Raw genomic sequence first — 22,344 nt, forward strand, 5'->3', positions numbered from 1 at the left:
GTGGAGAAAGGATTGTGTGAGCTCTCAGGAAAGTGCCACCTTCTTCTCTTCGTTTTCTTCCTGAGAGTGACAAAGTTTGTGTGATTGAGAGGTCTGTGAGCCACAAGAAACTGTCAACCTCAAATCACACTTTTTGCTAAATTTTTTACCCACACTTAAGATTATGTGAATTGGAAAAAGTTAGAAGGAAAATGTCCCTCTGTTTTATTTGTTAACACTGGTGAATTTGACAGCATTCTGGACATCACCAGTTTCCCCAGTAGTCAAGTTTCTCTGGCTGCTGATGCAAGTTCCTTCACACAGCAGTGCAAAGGGAAAACTATTTTGTAACACAAGCAATGTGACTGTAAAAACACAGTCACTGACAGAGGCAGTAAATATTCTTGATTCTTTGAAAAGTGTTAGGTCTGAGAGTGCTGATTGCTCTGTAGTAATCCCTATTTTTTTTGGACACACAGGCAACTACTAGCACATCCATGAGTGTTCCTCACGTATATTTTGTTTTTCTTGAACATATACTGTGAGAAACAGTTTTCCTCTCAATCATGAAAACAAGACATTGCAAATTGTGCTTTTACCTTTCTCTGTGCATTTCTCTGAATCAGCAGATCTACTGTAGCAGTAAAAGTACTCTATTAGAGTAGTCCAGATACCTTTAGTGTAGAGGGATCTGCTTCCTGGAAATATGATGAAGTTTGCTTTAAATACACATGCATGCATTAGAGTGCCCATCAAAATAGCATAAGCCTGAGGTTTGAAAGGTTGTCCCAGACCTCTCCTAGTGACTGAGCAAATCCAGGCTCAGTGAGTAACTAAATCATGGTTTTAGTAGAGTCAGGATTGTTAAGGCTGCACTGTTAATTCATTGCATGCATCTATACACACTTTATTAGCTATCAACCAGCTGGATTTCTCATATATAATCTCACAGCCATATCCTTCTCTTTAGTAAATTTGATCACCCCCACATTCTGAAGTTACTTGGTGTGTGCCTGTTAAATGAACCTCAGTACCTTATACTGGAGCTGATGGAAGGAGGGGATCTACTTAGCTACCTACGAGGAGCCCGAAAGCAAAAGGTAGGGTAAGGACCATGAAGCTCATATTTTCAATGTGTATCTGCCTGCAGTTTCTCAGTTTTTCCCTTCCTCAAAGGCCGTGCTGATGGACAGTTTTTCTGTACTTGCAAGGTCTGACCTGGCTTTTCCCCAGTGCCCTGGAATCTCCATGTTAAGCTTGAATTTATAGCTCATTCCAAGATGACTGGATGTCATCTGACGATTGACCAATACTATATTTTCAGTCATGAGATATCTGCAGAGTTTCTCTCTATGGACACTGTGAGAAGTCCTCTGAAAAATGATCATAAATAAAAATGTTGATGTATATGGTCTATTAGTCTGCATTGCTTGGAATAGTGGCAGTATCCTTAATGTTTTAGGCATATAATAATATAGTATCACTGTGACTGTATCCTCAAGTTCTATAAAAAGGAAACAAGAGAAGAGCATAAAGAATAAATATCTGTAATTGAGTAATTTTTTCATAGTTTTCATAGCAGAGAAAGGATATTGATGGTAAGACTGTAGACCGAAAAGTGCTTGACATTGAAATTTTACTGAGTTATAGCAGTTCTCTAGTTCATTGACATGATTGGATCAAATCCACAGTCAGGATTGAATTCTACTGAAATATATCTACATGTATTCTAATAGAATTACATATAATACTGATTAATCCCACAGCAAGAAAACCTAATCTGATAATAGGAGGAAATTTTCAGGGCCCCATTTCTTCCACTGTAGTGAAGAAAAAATCCTGAAAGTCCTAGAATATTCTTACCCTAAAGTCTAAAACCAGCATGTGTTCACCTGCCTTGCAGTGCAGTGATTTGTCAGGTTACCCTGACAGTAATTAGCACTTGTTCTATTGATAAACAGAGAATTTGTACCTGTACTTTTCATGTTTTGGAAAAAACCTATATATTACAAATGAGGAAATAATACCACCTTTGTACAGGGAAGTTGTCATTCTGAGTTTATAAAATTGGTAGACGTGGTTAACTTCTGGTTTTGTCTCTTGTACCTCCAGAGCTCCTTTCTGAAAGTGACTGACCTCTTGGATATTTGTTTGGATATTTGCAAAGGCTGTGTCTATCTAGAGAAAATGCATTTTATACACAGGTATGGAACTTATTTCCTTAGTCTTCCAGGGTTTACCCACAACATTGAGACTAGTATTTTACCTGGGAAAGAATAGAAAGATATCACAATGTAAGAGGTAGAATGAGAGCAGTGGAGTAAAAAATAATACTATGCTTTTCTACCAAAAATCACCTGCAGCAATTTTTACATTTCTCTCACAAACTGATGGGTTACTCTAAAATCTGAATCCAGGACTCATTGAACCCTAGGCAAGAATCATATTCCATGCAACACAGAGAAGGACAAGTGGGAGAATCCATTTACTGTCTTCATCTACCTGATGACCCATCTATGATGGGTCATAGAGCAAGACTTTTCTCAGAGGTGCACAGTGGAAAGATGGGAAGCAAAAGCGAAATTAGACAATTTTGTTCACAGCATGCAGGATCATCCACTGGAACAGGTTGTACAGAGAGGCTGTGTCATCTCTAGTCTTGAACAAATAAAAAGCTTAACTAGATAAGGCCCTAAGCTACTTGATCCAGCCTAGAGGTTGGCACTGGTCTGAAGAGGGGGGTGAACCATTTGACCTCCAGAAGTCCCTTTTGACCTGAGTTGTTCTGCAATTCCAACTCCATCATCTTCCTGCCTTCCAAATCAGGGACCTGGCTGCTCGCAACTGCCTTGTGTCTGAGAAGGAATATGTGAGCTCCTCCCGGATAGTAAAGATTGGTGATTTTGGACTTGCCAGAGATATCTATAAAAATGATTATTACAGGAAAAGAGGGGAAGGCCTACTTCCTGTCAGATGGATGGCTCCTGAAAGCCTCATTGATGGTGTCTTTACAAATCGCTCTGATGTCTGGTGAGTTCTAGCAGCCACACAGCTGTGGAAATACTCATACTGAATCCCACAGCAAGAAAATATTGGTTTACAGGAGTTGTAGGTTGTCTGCTGCCATCTCTAAAATTTTTAGGCTAGGCAGATTTCTTCCTAAGCAATATTTTCATGAGATAATGAAAAGTTTGGCACCACCATTCTGTGATTCTGTAATTCTGTGATATAGTTCTTAATGCTTTCAGTTCTAACTTTGGATTCTAGCTGGAAAGAACTAGTGTCACTCAATCAAACAATTTTGTACTAAGCTGGCAATGTGTTTTTTGCTTGATTAGGCAATGTACTGATTGCCTTATTATGTTTTGTTTTTCATTAGGTTAATTGGTATTTTCATTCTACATTGAAATACTTTCTCCTTACCCTTTTACACTCTTCTGGTGACTTATTTTTTTGAAACCCAAATTTCTCAGCATCATCCTGAGAAAACCACAGTACCTTGTTGAGAAGATTTACAAAGTCTGTGTTTGTGTGGGTTTGAGTTTATGTTGAAAAAGCAGAGTGCCACTGTCAGGAGGTATGGGACAAACCAAACCAGATCCATTAGTCCTGAGAGTCACACAAGTTTAAATTTTGGTAGCCATGGGCACTTACAATTGGCTGGTGGGCTATAGCCAACTCATCTTGCCCAAGTCCTCAGCCCCTACAGCCCATTCATTTGACTGACACTCTTACATTTATCTAAGCAATCATTTCAGTGCTCTGTGCCAAACCAAATGAGGTGCTGATTGCTTTGTGAGTGGTCCTTAGGAGAACATGTCTGTCTGCATTTCCAGTGACACCTCTAGAGATTTCTAAACACTTGTTTAAGTTAGGACACGCTCAACCAGAGAGTGGTGCCCAGAGAAGCTGTGGGTACTCCATGTCTTCTAAGCTGAAGAAGCTTAGAAGCTTGTCTTGGTGAGTCTGGGAAAGTGGGTCAGTTCTACTCATTAATGTTAGCTATTCCAGAGCCTGGCTCAATGATGTATGAATTGTTTCACAAGAAATTCCTACTCTTAATTTTTATAACCGAGTCTTATTTGTAGGTTAGAGACATTTTAACTGTTGATAGGGAGATTGTTGACAATCACCATGGTAATTAAATTATTTTCTTGGTATTTTTAGGGCTTTTGGAGTCTTAGTGTGGGAAACACTAACTTTGGGTCAACAACCATATCCAGGTTTCTCCAATACAGAAGTTTTACACCATGTACGATCAGGAGGAAGACTGGAATCTCCAAGCAATTGTCCTGATGACCTGTAAGTTATTTGTTTAAATATTCTTGATAATATTTATAAGAAGCAAGAGGTTTATTGCCAGGTGGCCATCTTTTTGAATACTACTTATGCCCATACAGAGTTCAGCATCCTCAATGCTTCTTTTCAGATAAAACAACACTCACTTGCATGTGTTAGTCAGCTACTAATCATCCAGTAGTGCAGCCTGTGAGTAAGAACTTAAGTGTTGAAGTTAAAAGGTGAACATTGTTTTCTAAACAGGATTTCAGATACATAGTCTGTCTTGGTCATGAATCTAATAGTAATGTGATGACAGGCTTAGAGTATCTGAAGGAATTGGTTAAAGGTTAAGATGACTTTAAGAAATAATTCAATGGCCACTGTACAGCATGTGCTTGCAATAGCAAGTACAACTGGCTTCCTCATTGATACCTGCAGGAACTAGGCTAGTATTAGAACACATGTGGAAAACAAACCATGCTCTCTTTGCAGATATAATTCCTATGAAAGCCAATAAGAAAAGCTAAAGCAGTACAGGGAGGGGTTATCCTGCATTTCTAGTTAGTCTTTAGCTGAGCTGGGTAAAGAAAGCTTTCCATTTTGAATTTCCTCTTGAACACAAAATTCAGGTTAAATTGCAAAACCCTTGCAAGTAAAAGAATAAAATTAATACATATATTGGATCAAACCCCTACTGGCCAGAGGTATTTAAGGGAGGAAGCTGAACTCAAGTCCAGAAATCACTCAGTATTGTCTAATTTCATGTCTCAATTCCTGTATCACCCACTCTGCATGAGGAATCACAGCAATGCTCTAGACAGCTGGTCCTACAAGTGGAAGGAGAGGCTACTTAAAGTGCACAATTCTTACTCCTGGGGCTGAAGAAATAGCTTGAGAATAATTCTGTGATTGGGGAGCCCAGATCTCTGTGTCACATAAATTACCATGCTGAGTTTCCGAGAGAATGAATCATTACACAGGTATAGCTGAAATAATATATTCATAACAACAACAACAACAAAAAAGTAATCTCTAACACTTAAAGAAAACAAAGAACTGAAGAGACTGAGATTTTATTGTAAGGACTGGAAGTCACAGAACAAATGAGGGCCCAAAGCAATTTCAGTTTCAGTATTTTCCACTGAAAAAGGCTTCCTCAAGAATTCCTGACAGCTGGCTTCTGAATAAAAAAACATAGGAGGTAATTTGTATTCATACACTGGTTTTATATTCAAGCTCAAAGGTTTAAATAAATTGCCATTGAAATCAGAGACCAGATCTTCAGAAGAATCAAGAAAACTCTGCTTGAAGTAAATTTTAAGGTCTGAGATCTGAATTTTAGCATAGCAGGTAGGGCTTAAACACTGCTCTGCCTGTTGTAACTTGTAGGATCAGATCCTAATAGCAGTAGCATAGTTTTTGAAAGGTGAGGGGATGAATGGGCTCTTAGACTTTTGTACCATCTTTTATCTCATTCGGTGAACACTCAGCACCTGCACGCAGCTTCTGTCAGTAGGGTAAATAGCTTTTTGATACTTTGCTAGGTCATTAATGGCATGCTAAGATTCTTGACATTCCTGCTTCCCTTCTTGTGGTTTTGAACCTGCATCAGGACATCAGTAGTCAGTAATTGTCTCCTCTGCACTTTGGCTTGCTCATTGTCATTTAACAAAACAAACCGTCAGTGATAGGAAGAGAGTTCAAAGGCCAAACTACTTCAGCTGAGAAGTGTTTAGGAATCTGAGGTAGACTTACACTGCAAGGGCAAGTAGGGCTGACACAGAAACCTTGGGGTGTAAAAGCACTAAGGAAGTGGGATTGTTTTGGTTTTTTTTTGACAGAGAAGAGAAATTCTCCCCCTTGCCTTCACAGGAGTGAAATTCTCCCCCTTGCCTTACCCCAGGGAGTAATTATCTACTTTCCCCCAAGGAAGTGTGTGTAGACAAAGACTGGTAATGAATTGCAAAGGGGGCTTGGGGGTCTATATATGAGCCACATTTATTGAAATACAAATTAGATGCATCTGTGGCACTACTTTTGCAGCCAGAGATACTCACCTACCATAGCAACCTGGGTGTAAGGTTTCCATGCCAGGGCATGCCAAAGTTTAAACTCAGCAGAGATAATATAGCCTAGACCCTGAATGCCTGTGGGCTGCTCTCAGGAGAATATGTACAAGCCTGGGTGCTGCTTGCTGACTTGAAGCTGTTATTTCAACAAATGCTCACTTCCATGCAAAGCTATACAGCTGAGTTTGATGAAGAAACTTTTGTTTTATTACAAAATTGTTGTTTGGTTACTACAAGCTTTTGTTATTTGCTTCTAGGAACGCCCTCCTGGAGGGACTTAATGTAATGGAATATAATTAAAATGAGACGATTCCAGTTTTGAATGTTTTTACAGCAATTAATATCTCCACTCAAGAACAAAACTGAATGGCTTTATAAAGCAGACTGTCAACAACAACAAAAAAACAAAACCACAAACCAAAATACAAAAACCAATGAAACCCCAACCAACCAACTGAAAAAACCCAACAAAACCTCCCAAAACAAACTAACAAAAAAACCCAACCAAAAAACAGCAATTGTTCTTAGGAACAATTCAGAAAACATTCAGAATCCACATTCGTTGTGTTCCTCTCTGATAAATGAAAAGGTTGTAGATTTAGACTGTATATAGGGAAGACACTTACTTACAATGAGGATTTTGAGATGGTGGAACAGATTACCCAAAGATATTGTGGTTTTTCTTGGATATCCTAACAACCAGCATGATCAAATAGCAAATTGTTTGGCTTCTAGCATCTAAAGCTGGCTTTCAGATTCAATGTAGCAGACAATTTACTGGCAGCAGAAGGAAAACTGCAGTTATTTTGACTCATTTTGAGTCCTGTTCAGTACTTTTCCATCTATATGCCCAGAGTTATCAATAAACAGTACAACTGAAAGTAAGCAGATGTGGTAATTCAGAGCATTATGAAGTCAATACTACTTTTTAGATTCTCAAAATGGATTTTCAAGATTTGAAAACAGAGAATCACTCTGTCAGGCTTTACAGCTACATGATACAGGTTGGTAAAAGTGGTCCTGAAACAATTTTTCTTCTCACATTTCTCACCCCACGGCAATATTTTAATGAAAAATATAATTGAAAAATCAGAAGTCAAGAGATTTCTTCCATCACCAAGGGTTTTCAAAAATACCCAATTGTGGTGAAAGATGACAATCTCCTTTTTAAGATGGATAAGGAAGGATCTGAGCAAGCCAATTCATTTCACATAACTCAGTAACTCCTGGTGTCACATAGCAGCAGGTCTGGGAGGCTGCTTGTCATGGGAGGATTTGAACTTAGGGCTTAGAGGTGAATACTCTGCATTCCAGTAGCAGCTTCCTGAGCCGACCTTTCACTGGCTGCTCAAACACTGTTCTCTGGTTTTGAGACTCCAAGACCTCTCTTCACTCCCAACACTTAACATGTCCAGGTGCTGACTGTGTTTTGATTTTCAGCCTGGCTCCCTCTGGCTTTTGTAGGATTTGGGTTTGTGTAGCCTGGACTCACCTTGAGCAAGCAATATAAATCAGCCCTATCCTTTAGACAAACAAGAGGAAGGGATTTCCACTGAATGGTACAGATAGGATTGTGCAAGGTGGGCTAGGATCCCTGCACCCGGAGGAAACTCATCGTTTTTACCTTTGAAGGGAAAATTTACTATTTGTTTTGGTCTGAAGGTAGAACAAAAGTCTAAATTAACCCCCTCTTTGCTGGAGGGTGTGCCTTGAACTTCCCTGGTACTCAAGGTAGTATGAGTAGGATTAAACAAACTGATAGCTTTAGGTTTGTTTCTACTTATAGACATTTTTTTTAAATTTTATGTGTGTGTCCGTGAGAGAATTACTCCCTTTTCTGATTTCTTAGAAAGTATTGGTGACTACTTCAGTGAAAGAAGATTTTAATGGCAAATGTGGGGGCTTTTTTCTTATGTTATAGCTGCTCCCAATCTCAAAAATATCCATCTTTGAAAAATTAAAAGCATTCATAGTGAGGATCCCTGACAACTGAGCTTTAATCCTGAGCTGTTAACAACTGAGCTGTTCTTTACTCAGCAGCTAATGGTAATTTTTGTACCACATATAAAGCTTTCAGAAGTTGAAAATCTTGGCCAGATTTGCTTCTCAGGTAATTTAATGGCAAGTGTCAAGATGATTGATTCTATTGCCTTTAATGTTTTCATTTTAATGATTCTTTCTCCAGATGTAATTTAATGGCAAGATGCTGGGCCCAAGAACCTCACAACAGGCCTACTTTCTCTTACATTCAGGACAAACTGCAAGAGATAAGACACTCCCCCCTGCCCTTCATCCACCATTTTGCAGAAAAAGAGCCAGCAACTGGAGTCATCAACCAAGCTTTTGAAGGTGAGCGTGGGCCAGACCTGCTGTCCCCATGGCCTCTTCCCTGTGAGCAAAGTGGGATACAGCAGTTCTTTCCACTGTATTTGTCACTGCCTCAAATTCTCTGCCTCTGAAATGGGAAGAACAATGCTGGAAATGGGAAAAACCTTTCTTATAATGGACTTATGAAGAGTCCTGATGTGCCATTAAGTACGGTGCATTGGGTGAAGCACATATAAGATTACCAAGCAAAAAGACCCCAGTGAGGATGCAACTGAGCCTGCCTTACAGTCATGCAGATTGCATCTAAATTTTTGATGCTTCATGACCATTTTCCACTGAAGTAAATGCTTAACTTTGCTCCCCATGTACATCCAGGAGAGCTTTAGAAGGCTTCTGGGTGGAAACCTGTCCTAGTTTCAAAGGCATTTACTCTCTCTCCATCAGCTAAACATGGCAGTTCAACACTTTCTGTCGGAGTACTAAGATTCAGTGGCTGCCTGAAAGTAAGACATAAATTAGGTACCTAAAAGTAAGACAGCACTTATACCAACCCAAACTGTGATAGCTCCAGCCATATCATTCCTGTTCTCTACACACCATGCATAAAAGTAGGTGATATTAGGAAAGATAAACCTAAGACATGGAACACAACAAAACCAGATTATAAGGAACATTATGAAGGTGGAAATAACAGGAATTAGAAAAAACAGGTCATGCTAAATTCGAAGTTGTCAAATAATCTAAACTTAAAATTAACATCCTGACTGGGCCAGAAGAAGGTGCTTTTTACATCCTGTAGTAGTTCCTGAGAAAAGTGAAGTCTTAGGAAAAACATGTATTCTGAGAATGTGAATAGAAAGTTTTGATCAGTTGAAATATTTCACTTCTATTTCGATTTGCTTTTTTATTTATTTGTTTGTGTGTTTGTTTGTTCTTATTTATTTAACCTCTTTGCATTCTATGGTTTTCTAATGAAAAATATTTCTGTTCTTAAAAAAGAAAAACCTCCTTTTTCCCTAAAATATCTAAAAGCTATGTTTTGGTTTTGTGTTTTTCTTTTTTTTTTTTTTTTTTTTCGTTCTTCTTCACAAAATATTGCTGCACTAGGAACTCATCCTTCTTCATAAACTGTTTTGATTAATCAGTATTTATGATTTCCTAAAAAACTTGATAATGCATTCCAGAAATGACACAACACTCAACTACAGCACTACACAGTCTTTTTTTCTACAGGATTCTATCTGTATTCACTTCATTGGTTTTGTTCAATGCTCAGTTAATGATAATCTATTTGATTTTTTGCTAATATTTGTCAGGTAGTTTATCTTTATGAATTTCAATTTATTAAGGGCATTTTTGCTTTGAATAGCGGAGTTCAGGAAAGAGATACTTAATCTGGCACAAATTTAAACCTGGTATTAAGTCAGGAAAGGAGTACAGCCAATTAATTAGGCAGTATGCCCAAGCTAGTAAGCCTTACAGGTTGGATAGACTTTATCTCACTTAAATGCATCTGCCTAGAAGCTATGAGTCTCATCTGAGGCAGATATTCTTCTAGAGATTTCAGTAGTCAGGAGTGGAAACACATCTTCAGAATGATGGAATCATAGAAATTTATGGGTTGGAAGCGACCTCGAAAGATCATCTAGTCCAACCCCCCCTGTCAGAGTAGAGAGTGACAGTTCCTATGTTTTAAGCAGGTATCATAGCATGAAGGGCCAACTTTTACCTTTCTACTGATGATGGCTGGACTCTGGATCACTTGCTGCATTTGACTTGGATATAGCATCTTTGACCAGATGTTTAATTGTCAGATGGCTACAGGAATGCCACATCCACTGAGCAAAGGGATGTATTGATCTGACTGCTTGCATCTACTCCTAGTGTGATTTCCTAGCTGAAACACCTTTGGTTTGCATCCCGACTCCACAAGCAACAGAGACATTAAAACTAAGGGAGTTAGGAAATTCTAGTGGCATAACATCAGTACCTGTTAAAATCTTTAGCAAGGCTGAAACTTTTAAATGCAGACCTGTCCTTCTGCTGCTTGGAGATGGGTGAAGAAACTAGAATATAAGTTTTCATCCTCTTGGTGGATCAGGCCTGGCACAGATGTAGCATGAAACAATTTTACTTTCAGTGTAAGTCACTGCTTACAATGTGCAAGCTATATATGATAGTTCCACTGCTCTTAACTTCCTTAATCTAGGCAAGTAATTACTTTCACTGGTATGACAAACATGTATTTTGAACATAAAAAGAATATTTTGCAAAATTTCAAGTTCTGACACACACCCAAGCTTGCAGAGAAAAAAACATTGCTTTATTTGCTGGCTAGGGACAAAAGTAGTGTTCTTAGAAAGGGACAAGTATTGAAAACAAAAATATGGATTGAGGCTTCCATGAAGTTTGAATGGACAAAAATTAAAAAAACCCAACAGTTTGCTACAGAAAATGTTGTATAATGGACTTCTAGTCTTACTAATAGTGGCACTCCATAATGTATGTTATATTCAGAAAACCTGTTGGCAGTGGTCACTTCTTAAATCAGAATTCATTAAGCCTGTTTTTGACCTCCTTGGTAAAATCTGGTCCACTGTGATTGGCAAGGCAAAGATTTCATAACAGGTCTCAGGGCCAGCCTGTTTTTCTCAGCACCCTCTCTACTTGAGTCTTGCCACTTTCCCCACCAGCTGCCCTGTTCCTTCTTGTGGCTTTTCCCCATTCTTCCCTTTCCAGAGTCTCTGCCCAGCTGTTGTTGCCACAGAACCACTGCTTGGTCTGCCTTGGGATATGAAGACAAGGCAACAGTTTTCATGCTTTTCTGTGCAATGTTTTAATGATTCAGTTCTCAGAATTCCCCCTTAACTCTACCTTTCTCAGGATCATTTGGTGATTTTCATACAGGGAATTCCCGTCAGGAAAGAGTATATCTTGTATTATATTCATCTACATATCACCCTCTCATTTGAAAGTATTTTATGAGACTAAACACATGATAAGTTCCTTACATGTCTCTATAAGGCACCTACTTATTTCTTTCTATATTGATAGTTCACCTGTAGGTTATCTCCCTTTTTCCCCAAGTAGTCTTTATAAGCCTGTTAAAAATACTCTGTTATATATTTAACTGAAGGCCTAGAGTCCTGGTGTTGTTTTAATGTTGTTGGATTATCTGATTGGGGCCATATGCATGTCAGACAGTTGTAGCTCTCCAGCCTTAAATTAACATATCAGTTTTTTTGCCCGTGAAGTAAATCTTGTGCAGCAGAGTTCAGTAAAACTTTGGCTCCAAAAGTGTGTTTAATTCAAGCAAGAATCAGAAATTTGTGTTCTAGCTGAGCTTCCAGAGTAAAATGTGTGGTCTGTTATGACCCTGTTGTGAACAGATCAGTGTATGGAACATGTCTCAGTCTGTGACTTGTAAAACACCTATTAATAAGTGATTTTTTAAAATTTGCCTTAATTTTTAGAGAGGACAAAGTGAAGTGCTTCTTGTGTTTGTAGAAGCAGTAGAAAGATGACAGCCAAAACAAATAAATTAAAAGACTGTTCCAGGATGGGTTGTCCTAGACAACATTTTCCAAAAATGTTATGTGGTCATTGGCCTTTGTGTGTAATGAAACTCCTGCCATGAGCCTGCTGCCAAGAAATGCTTGCTCTCACCAGGAGACTTGGTTCCAAAAGAAAGAGCCAAATGTCAAGCAAAGGGAAACAACAGGCCTCAAAATAACTATGATACTTAGCTTTACATGGGATCATATATCTTCCAAATTTTGTTCAGCCTTACCTACTTGTAGATAGCCACAACTTGAGCAGGTCCTTACATGCTGCTGGTGCTGTTTCATAAGTGGGAGAGCTGGAAAACCTTAGATTTTCTCAACAATATTAAATCTGGTGCAGTGTGACACACAAATTGCAAGTACGGGTGACCTAATCCAGACAGTATGTTAGTGGTCTGGACAGCACGCTAACAGGGTCGTGTGGGGATGGCAAAAAGGACACCAGCTTTGTAATTGCAAGAGTTACCCTTCTAAAGGCATCAAGTGGCAATAAATATGTCTGAGCAATACCAGCAGCTCCTGGCACTGCTGCTTTGGAAGTCAGGGAAGCAAACAGTGTAAGGAACAGGTCTACCAATTTAGAGTTTTTCCTTCTTGCTCTCTTATGGCCTTTCCTGGAACATTAATCACAGGCATTAAGTATCATTTATATTTTTTGAATGAGGGAAGAGCTATCCAGCTAGAGGGTTGAGACACCAGTGGGTTTTGAATAGAGTAGGAAATCATTCAGCAGAGGCCCTGTCTCCAGAGTTCCCATTCTTTGCTAAAATCCAGGCTGTTCTTCCCCAGTTTCAAGACGGGCAAATGAAATGTTATGAATCAGAACACTAACAGGATGCCCCTGCATTGCTGTAAAAATAACCAGTCCAGCTATTTTCAGACATAACTTTTTACATTTGTACATACAAGACAGTACTATATTTTTTTTTTGAGTCCCAAATGTTATGGATGGAAACACCTGTTTGTTTTGGCAAACATCTTTGCCTACATCAGACAACTGGGCATTAAGCAGCTGGAGTGGCTCCTTGCCTTTATGACCCAGGATGACTATTATTATCAGTGCTGCTCCCCACAATACCTTCTGGACCTATAAGGAAAAAAAAACATTTAACTGCTCAGAAGCTGTGTCACAGCATCACGCTCTTACTGCTAGAAGTGGTTTCTTTGGTGAGAAGAGATACAGGGTAGTTAGAGGGAGCCCAAGGAAGTCGAGACCAAAAGACTAAAATTAAACACATTTGACTGCAAAACCATGTTGTGGGTTTCTTGGGTTTTTTTGAGGTTCAGGGTTTTTTTTATTTTGGGGGGGGATTTTTTTTGTGTTTTGTTTTGGTTTTGCTTTTGGTGTTTTGTTTGATTCTTTTTTTGTTTTTTAAATTGCTAAACACATTGCTTGAAAACTTTGGGTAGATAGAACATTTAGAATTTTGTAATGTTCCCTTTTTTTGCTTTTCTTCCTAAAGCCACTGGCTCAGCTTCATGTACTTTTTTCAGCAACTAAGGTACTTGCTAAAAATTATAAATTATTCTCGATAATTTTTTAATCTCAATGCAAAAGTTGGTACTGAAGGCATTTTATAAAAAATCTGGAATCAGTGATTTCACTCTTTCTTATATGCCTGCTCTCTCTGCTGGTTGAGAGAGCTGGTCTGCTGTTCTCTGTGTAAGTCATCACTTTATTTTCCTAAAATCAGCTGCCTTTCTTTTAGAAACTGTTCTGCACACCTCTCTGAACTTAAAGTAATCACTTGGACAAACGGAAGCTGCTCTACAGCAGATGTGTTGATAAGAGACATTTTTAAAACCTTGTATCTAGTCTCCTTTGTACTTTTCTGAAATTCAGTAATCCTCTTCCTCACTTAGCTTAGTGAGTGGCTGACCCAAAGCCAGCTGAGGTCAGAGAAAAGACCTCTCCCAAAACAGTGAGTGGTTACAAAGCTGCAGGAAAAGAGGGACTTGGTGGCATGATCATTTCTTATTTGTCCCCTAGACAAATGCTGTCTGATTCCAGAGAGTGTACATGAGCCACATGATACTGCAAGGAAAGTCAAGCTAATATTAAGCTGAGGGGAAAAAAAAAATAAATCAGATGATATGAGAGCTGACATTTGTGTAGTATAAGTGTATATTACCCATATAAGAAACTCTATATATGATATAAGCAATTCAAACAAGGGACTGCATTTGTGCTGGCTCTCTAGGCTGTTTGACAGTCACCAGAGAGCTGTAGACACTTTCTGTGGATGTCAGTATGTAAAAGTAGGGGTGTAAAATAAGCGTGTCCACAAAGGGATTCATCCCTGCTTTCTCTCTCCATTGAGTGGAAAGGCAGACTAGGCAAGGAGCTTAAACTGGGTTTCAATCACTGTGTGATTAAAACTTATTAAAATGAAACCTGTGTGGTGACCTGGAGAAGGGAGGTACTTTCCTATTTATACCAATGCATTGTATAGCAGCAAATGTGAAATTGAGCTCATTTTGGTGCTCTTATTAAATGATAATAAACAAGATAATATACAATTATATCTGTATTTCCCAAAAGACCTTCTTGCACACAGAGGTTTTAGCCCACCAGTCTCTGAAAAATGTATCAAAATAAGAAGAAAAACAGACAGTCAACACTTCATGCAGTTTAGGGCAGTGGAAATGCAAGATGAGCAAAATTCTCACTTTTAGCACCTTTGCTGTCTGACAGAATAGCAAAGCTTGGTGAGTCATCCTCAAACCATGCAAGATCATATGCTTCATTAGACAGGAAACACAGATATGTCTCCACTGATATATAATACAGAGTGGAGTATTAAAACGGGTGTATATTTGTTCTATTTTTATTCTTACTGGCAACATGCAGAAACTGAAACACAGCACCTTCAGTTTCAGGTGGCCAGCAGGTATTAGGAAAATACTACTTGCCCAGGAACTGTCTCCTTGAGCTAACCAACATAACTGAGGTAGAGAAGTCAGAGCTCAATAGCCAGCTTTTTCACCCTCTGCAAAAATAGGTGACCAAGTGCTTCTTTTGAATGTGTTCACTGTGGGACACATCTTTCAGCCACATCAGTAAGTCTGCCAGCCTCTTGTTTGCTACCACATACATTGTGTGGCAGGGACAAAGGGCAGAGTAGGCGTGAGAAAAGCAAGAGGATGTTTGTGGGGAAAAGAAAACGTGGCTCCACTTCTAAATACCTTACCATATTGAAGGTGCTAAGCATCGTATAGGATCATGTTACCCAGAATTAGTAATGTCTCAAGCTGGATACTTAGCTGGTGTAAATCAGTGGCATCCCACTGGTTTCTATGGAGCTTTGTTAATTTGCGGGGGCTGAGAATCTGGCCCTGAAACAACTGTAATAGAAGATCTGTATCTCTAGATCAGTTTGTTCAGTCTCTACCAATCAGCTTTTCTCATGACTTTTTTTCTTCTTCTTATATGTTGTCACCCTCTGAACTTAAACAACCAAAAAAAGCCATCTACTTATCAAGACATCATAAAAATTTGCACCCTTCCAGGCAAGACTTCCAAACATGTTGCAAGCCCATGCAGCCTACAGAGCAGGCAAGGGAAGACACTGCAATTGCAAGGCAGGATACATGACCCAGTTTGGCACCATGGCTGTCCTGCAGCAGGAAGCAGCTGACAGAGATGCTGAGATTTTATCAGGTTAGGACTGGTGTCCTCAGAGGAGGCCGTGCAAGCAAACTCCATTCCTCATTAGTGCGAGTCAGGGGATCACAGTTTCTTGTGTCAATTGATTGAGGAGTCTAGAGTAATTTTCTGCCTAACCCTGGAGAGAAGCTTTGTAATTAATTTATCTGCAGTTTGGCTCAGAGGTCAGGCTTTAAGCACACTACTAGGAAAAGTGCCCAGCAAGGTGAAAGCTACACGCAGTTAGGACCTGACACAGGTATCTGTGAACATGACGTTTTAGTTCCTAAAAGAACTAAAGAGAATATATAATTAATTCAGTGGGAACCTGCTTCTCAGTAGGGTACTTCTCAGTCTCTACAAAGCTCTGGACTGTCAGAGCTAACCTGCTTCATGTTCTGAGGTAAGCTGTTCAAAGTGAACATGGGTAACTCTACACTACACAACAGTCCACAGTGTAGACAAGCCCTCAGGATTTAAGCGTTTGCTGTTGTCTATTCAGCACGACTTCAGCTACCATGAAGGTGTTCTTTGGACGCCTTCTCTCAGAGCATTTTGTTGACTCAGCCAGGCTTTGCTTGTGAAATCTGAGGGGATCATATCACATGGTTTATCTTGCATTTACTCACGTATAACCCAGCATGACTATATATCAATCAACTAATTTTAGCAATGTTAAAACTGAAAAGAAAAGAATGATATCTCATGAATATACTGGTGTGTCTCCCCACTCCGGCTTCTCTCTGGCTTCCTTAAAACTCAACATTTTTTGGAAAAGACTTTAAAAAAATATTCAGAATTCTCTGCATTGGCTTCCCAGAGTGCTGGTGGTGCATCTATCTCTCACATTTCTTCAGGAATTTCACAACATATAATTTTCTTTTCCTCTCAGTTGCTCATTTTAAGTATCTTATATCTCCATCCATCCATCCATATAACTAAGTGAGCAAAAATTATTTGCTTGCTTTTATGACTTAAATGAGAGGCAAGCATTGTACTATATAACTTGAGATCTTTGCATAGCTTTTTTGGCTTGTCTGTCAGAATGGTGCTAAACTTTCATAGGTGCCAAACACTGCACTAGGAGATGACACAACAATGAAGGAAAGAGAACTTGCAGTAAAAAATCTCATTGTGAAAGTGGCAATGTAGCTTACATGTGTCACATCATAGGTGAGAGGACACCAACATTATATTATTTCTCTGCTTTTGGATAAGGTAAGAATATTCTGCAAAAATAGCCTTTCATATTTATTTTGTCTCCAGATCTCAAGAAGTAAAACCAAAGCAAGGTGTTTGATTAGTTCCTTTCCTCTGTAATGAGAAATGCAGCAGGGCATCGGCTGAGAAAGGATTATAGTATTTTATATATTCTGTAGTTCTCCAGACCTGTTGGAGAAAGAATTAGTAATGTATCTATATATCTGATAAAAATATCTCAGTGACCTCATACTCACATTTGTGTAAACATCACCTCATCGGTTCCAAATACTTATACAGGAAACAAATCTGAATGCTCCCCTAGTGTTCTATACTTAGGCAGGTCAGCCGGCATGTGTCTGGTCTGTAAATACCCAGTTTCACTTGGATCCTTATTTTAGGGTTTATCTCTTAAGAGTTTGCTGCAAACATGCCCTCAGCATTTCCCAGTGTTTTCCAAAGCAACTTGCCCCTAAGGCTTCTCATTAAAATTTTATTAAGCAAAAAAGAAATATAAAAAAGAGCTGTATTGGTTGGTAAAGGTTTGGTCGGGATTGAATTACTGAATATTGCCATAATAGTCCTGAACTGACAAAGTGAGTATCAAATGATTTTTCATAGCCGTCGGCCACTGTGGTATGCAACCTCTGTTTGCTCCATATCCCAGTCCCCATCTTGCTAACAGGTTTCTAAAAATCAAATTTCCCCCTCAGTTTTCTCCCGATAATCATTGCTAGTGGACTGCAGCATGCATAACACACTTCTGACTTTATACCTGACTTTATAGTGACACAATAAATTATGTGTTGTTGGTGCAACAGCACAATGTTTGGATTCTTTTGGACAGAAAACTCTGAATATCAAGTGCTTCAAAATAAGGGGAGAGTGTAATACAAGAACTACATGTAAAAAAAATAAAAAAACAAGTAAAAAACAATTATAACTTGAGCCTTTGGTCAATAATAGTTGCATTAAAATTTTGTAATATATTAAACAGTATGAAATTGGGGAAAATAGATAGGTTTTTGGTGGGGGAAAAAAGCACTGGATTTCCAGGTTCAAACTTTAGAAAACAGTTATATGTCCTCCAGAGAGACAGTATATAACAGTTGAGTAGGTAGAAAAAAGCCTATGTTATGGGACTCTTCAAAAAGTATTGTTAGCAGGGTTACACAAAAGTACAGATTAAAATCACTTTGGCTATAAGCAGGCAATCTTTACTTACCAAAAGAAGCAAGTAATGTTTTCATAAGATGCCTGTGCAGGGGTGGATGGTGATGACCAACCTGCTTTAAGTGATTTCCTTAAAGCTATAATCCACACAAGCAATAGCCGAAAATAAATTTGAATCATCAGTCACTCCTTATGTGGTTACTAGACCATCATGTTCCAACTGCTGTTTGATTATGTTTGCTTTCTTATACTACATGTACTTATACTTATACCACTACTTTTTTTTTTTTTTCATGCAGATAATGAAGTTCCATGTGCTGATTCTGACAGTACTCTTCCAGCTACGCTAATGGAAACAAGGAATCAAGAGGGTTTGAATTATTTGGTATTAGTCAAAGATGGCAATCAAGATCAAAGCAGCATCAGTTCTGCTGAATTTAGTCTGTTTCCCTCTGTTTGAAAGAAATAAAGAAAGAAGAGAAAAAGCTCCATCAAAGAAGACATAAGCCAAGGAAAATATTCTGCTCATCGTCGTACTTACAAAGATGCCTTAAAAAACCAACAACTCTCTAAAATGCTAAAACTACCAAAAATATCATAAGATACTGAATGATGTGTAGCAGAGTAACACAACAATTAGGTGCCTTCTGATTTTCTACATATTATGATTTGGGTATTTCACAAGAGATAGTTTAGGGGAATAAAAGATGTAATCACATAGCAAGTGATTTTATTGTGGTGTTGATTAAATTTATGTAATCGTATTTGTCTCAGAAATAGGCAGTCCTTTCAAAAAGGAAGTACTGGTATGCTGTTTCAAAAAAGTGACCAAGTTGCTCATGAAAAAATCCAAACCAACAGCTGAAAAGCAGCTTCAGAAAAAACTAAGATAAATAATTTTTGTATTTTTATGAATTCTAAATAAGAAAACAGTTGAAGAAGGGTGACTGGGCTGTCCACTGCTGGAGATGTTCTATTTCACTATTCAATTGAAGCAAATGCTTGCAGTCATCTTGAATATTAAACTGCACAGCAATTGATCTGGGAATCTAGATAGTCCTGTTTTCTTACTTTCCCTTTCCTGTTTTAAACATCCTCACGTGTTTTTTATCATATTGGGTGAAGGGAAATACTTTTCCTTGATGTATCTGGAGATCAAGTCAAAGTATATATTATAATGACATAAAATCACTGCTGAATAAAAGACAGCAATAAGTTTTTTTAAACATTTCATCATGAATAGCAGTTTGCAAATTATGTAGGGTTTGTCAGGAGATATGTCAGGAAGCTCTGATTTAAGGGAAATATTTGATAATGAGGGACATGGAAGAATAGTAAAACTGCTATCTGGTGTCAGAATGTATACATGTTTTTAGATGTAGCTCCACTGAGATAAAGCTTAAAAGTTTTCCAGCACAAATGAACAAGAAATGTGGGTTTTGACTGTTTTATTCAAACAAAATAGAAGTTGACAGCTTTTGATTTAGGATCCTTCAAAGTCCCTGAGAAAGCCCATTCAAACAGTATATAATTATAGAAATATTTTTGCTTCATCTACAAATTAGTGTACAAGCCAGATTTCCTAATGACAATTGCAGCACATCTTTTTTTTCACCTAAGCTATGCTCACCAGACCATGAGTCACTACTCATGGATAAATAAATAAACACTATATAATGTTTCCTTCCTCTTCAAGTGCTGCTTGATTGATTGCACAGCCATTCCTTCCATTTAAATAACTAAAGCATGAGTAACATTTACTACCAGTAGCAAGAAACCAGGAAGACCCCAGTTCTTACCCAGATGGCTCCATGTGTGCGTGTAATTTCACTTAAGATGATGATCAGTCAGAAAGCCACAAACAAAGGTTTGAAAACCTGTATATCGTATGTGATTGGATTTCATTTGAGATTGGATTTCATATGAGAACTTTTTCTTCATCAGGAGAAACTTTCAATCTGGCCAAAACTTTGTCTAGGCAGCACCTTTTACGGACCTCATGACAATCATGGGAGAGCCCATCCAACATGGACAAAATGGGTTAGCAGGCAAGGCAAGAGCTGGTGAGAGAAAACAGCCAGAAGTGATGCCCTTGAGGTCTTGAAGTAGCCACAAATACCTAAGGCAGCAGAGAAAGGACAGAGGGAAAGGTAAGTCTTGCTTTGCTCATGTTTTGCAAATGTTTCAAGAGAAGATTAGTATAGTGAAATGAGGCAATCAGGTGCCACTGATTACCAGGCAGTGGGCATGAGCTTCTGTTAAGCCCACCTGTGCCTGATTAGGGTGGGCCCCCACTGTGCATGAGCAGGACCAGGGGGCTAATAAAAGGTGAGGCTTGAAGCACAGGCTCAGCTCATTCCTGAGCAAGCCAGCAGAGAGGTCAGTTGCTCTTGGAGTAATAGCACCAACCCACGCTAGTCAACCCTGACAGCTATAGGCTCAGAGCACTATTTGTGAGTCTCTGCTGGAACACCTGGTTGGACCTTGAAGTGCTGTGCCCTAAAAGAGGTTTGTCTTGCTACGGATTAGTTTAATGGAGGATTTATCACAGCATGATGAAGGAGAAAATGCCAGGTTTAATGCATTGTCAGGAAAACAAAGCTCAAGATACTGAACAGAAATCTATGCCTTTTTCACCTAATAGTATGAAAAATGGATTGGGCTGGATAAAACACAAACCTCTCAGTCCAGATCTAAGGATCCTCAACTAAAACTTGCTAAATTCAATGGGAGACATAATACCTAGCCTTCCCAGTATGTTCAGTGATCTGAGGTATCCTGAGGGATACAATTTGTCAGCTCTGATCATGGCCCTACCCACCATTCCAATCTCCTCTCTCATTTCCCTGCCTTAAAGGAGTAAGTATCCAAGTACAACTGAGTTATTCAACTGAGTTATGGTAAAGCTGAATTTAATGTTTGCAAACTCGCCTCACTTGCATCTACCAATGCTGCTACTTGCAAAGAGTTTCTTAATCCCTTATGTTTCCCTATCACCCTTCTCTTTACACATCTTTACCATTTCACCTTCTCTGTCTCATCAAAGCGATGCTTCCTGTCTTCATTCAGACTCTTCAGGATGATTCACATTTTACTCATCCATTCCTATTCACTATCAGGAGGATACCTCTCACCTTCGTCACCAGCTCCTGATGACGGTTTTCAGGGCTGCTTTTGGAGACAGTATGGGAGATGCACGTATAAGAGGTGACAAGAATGACAGACCTTTTTAACACATTGTCTCTTGGGCCAGGGAATGGGCACTGCCTGGCATGTGTTTGTCTCTGACAGGTGGAACATCCTTTTGTGTGGCAGTCTTGGGCTACTTAAAATTTGGCCTGAGGCAGGCAGACCTATGCCCAGCCAGTTCCTGAGCAAAAGACAGCTCATCTCACTAAACCCCTTCCTCTCCATTTTATGGCCCAACATTATATGGTGTGAAATGTCTCCATGGTTAGTTTGAGTCATCTTCCTGGTTGTATCCCCTCTCAATACATTGTGCACCCCCAGCCTACTCACTGTGAAGGGCAGCTCTTGATGCTGCACAAGAATTTTCCAGCAGCAGCTAAAACATTAGTGTGTTATCAGTATTGTTTTGGTTACAAATCTCAAGCATAGCACAGGATGAGCTGCTATGAAGAAAATTAACTCCATCCCAGCCAGACCCAGCACAGCCTCTAACCTGCCCAAGAAGAGGAGATGTGTGCCCCCAGGCTCCAAACAGGGGATACCCTAAGTGAGTCTCTGAGCCCTAGACAATTGCTGTCTCAGGCTTTTCTTTGTTCCTTGATGCCAGAACAAACACTTGACGAGATTACTGAGCAATGCTGGTGAGCGTGCTTCAGGATGTGATACCACACACAGCCCACTACTGCTGGGCTCTCAAATGGCACTGACTGTACTGTGAGCTCTGCTTGGACAGACGTGGACATACTATGTGGCTTTACTTGGCTTATTTAATCTTTCAACTGCAGATTTGACATGCATACAAATGGACAAAAAATATTTAATGTTACCTATGAATAGTATTTACTACAACATAACACAAATGCTGTGGTGATTTATTAAAGTTTCAAAATTATTTTGTAAATGTGAAGGGCTGGGG

General features: G+C 39.0%; 1 protein-coding gene across 1 annotated transcript in view; it reads left to right on the forward strand.

The window, feature by feature from the left end:
• The window catches only part of ROS1 (ROS proto-oncogene 1, receptor tyrosine kinase), a 72,026-nt gene extending 53,327 nt beyond the window's left edge, over positions 1 to 18,699 (forward strand). The window contains exons 39-44 of the mRNA XM_030447554.1: positions 950 to 1,079; positions 2,086 to 2,183; positions 2,806 to 3,009; positions 4,147 to 4,281; positions 8,515 to 8,678; positions 18,539 to 18,699. Of these exons, the coding sequence (XP_030303414.1) occupies positions 950 to 1,079; positions 2,086 to 2,183; positions 2,806 to 3,009; positions 4,147 to 4,281; positions 8,515 to 8,678; positions 18,539 to 18,699 (892 nt within the window). The remainder of the gene's footprint in view (positions 1 to 949; positions 1,080 to 2,085; positions 2,184 to 2,805; positions 3,010 to 4,146; positions 4,282 to 8,514; positions 8,679 to 18,538) is intronic.
• The last annotated feature ends 3,645 nt before the right edge of the window (positions 18,700 to 22,344 follow it).

Source organism: Calypte anna, chromosome 3 (assembly GCF_003957555.1).
Source record: "Calypte anna isolate BGI_N300 chromosome 3, bCalAnn1_v1.p, whole genome shotgun sequence".
NCBI classification, from domain to species: domain Eukaryota; kingdom Metazoa; phylum Chordata; class Aves; order Apodiformes; family Trochilidae; genus Calypte; species Calypte anna.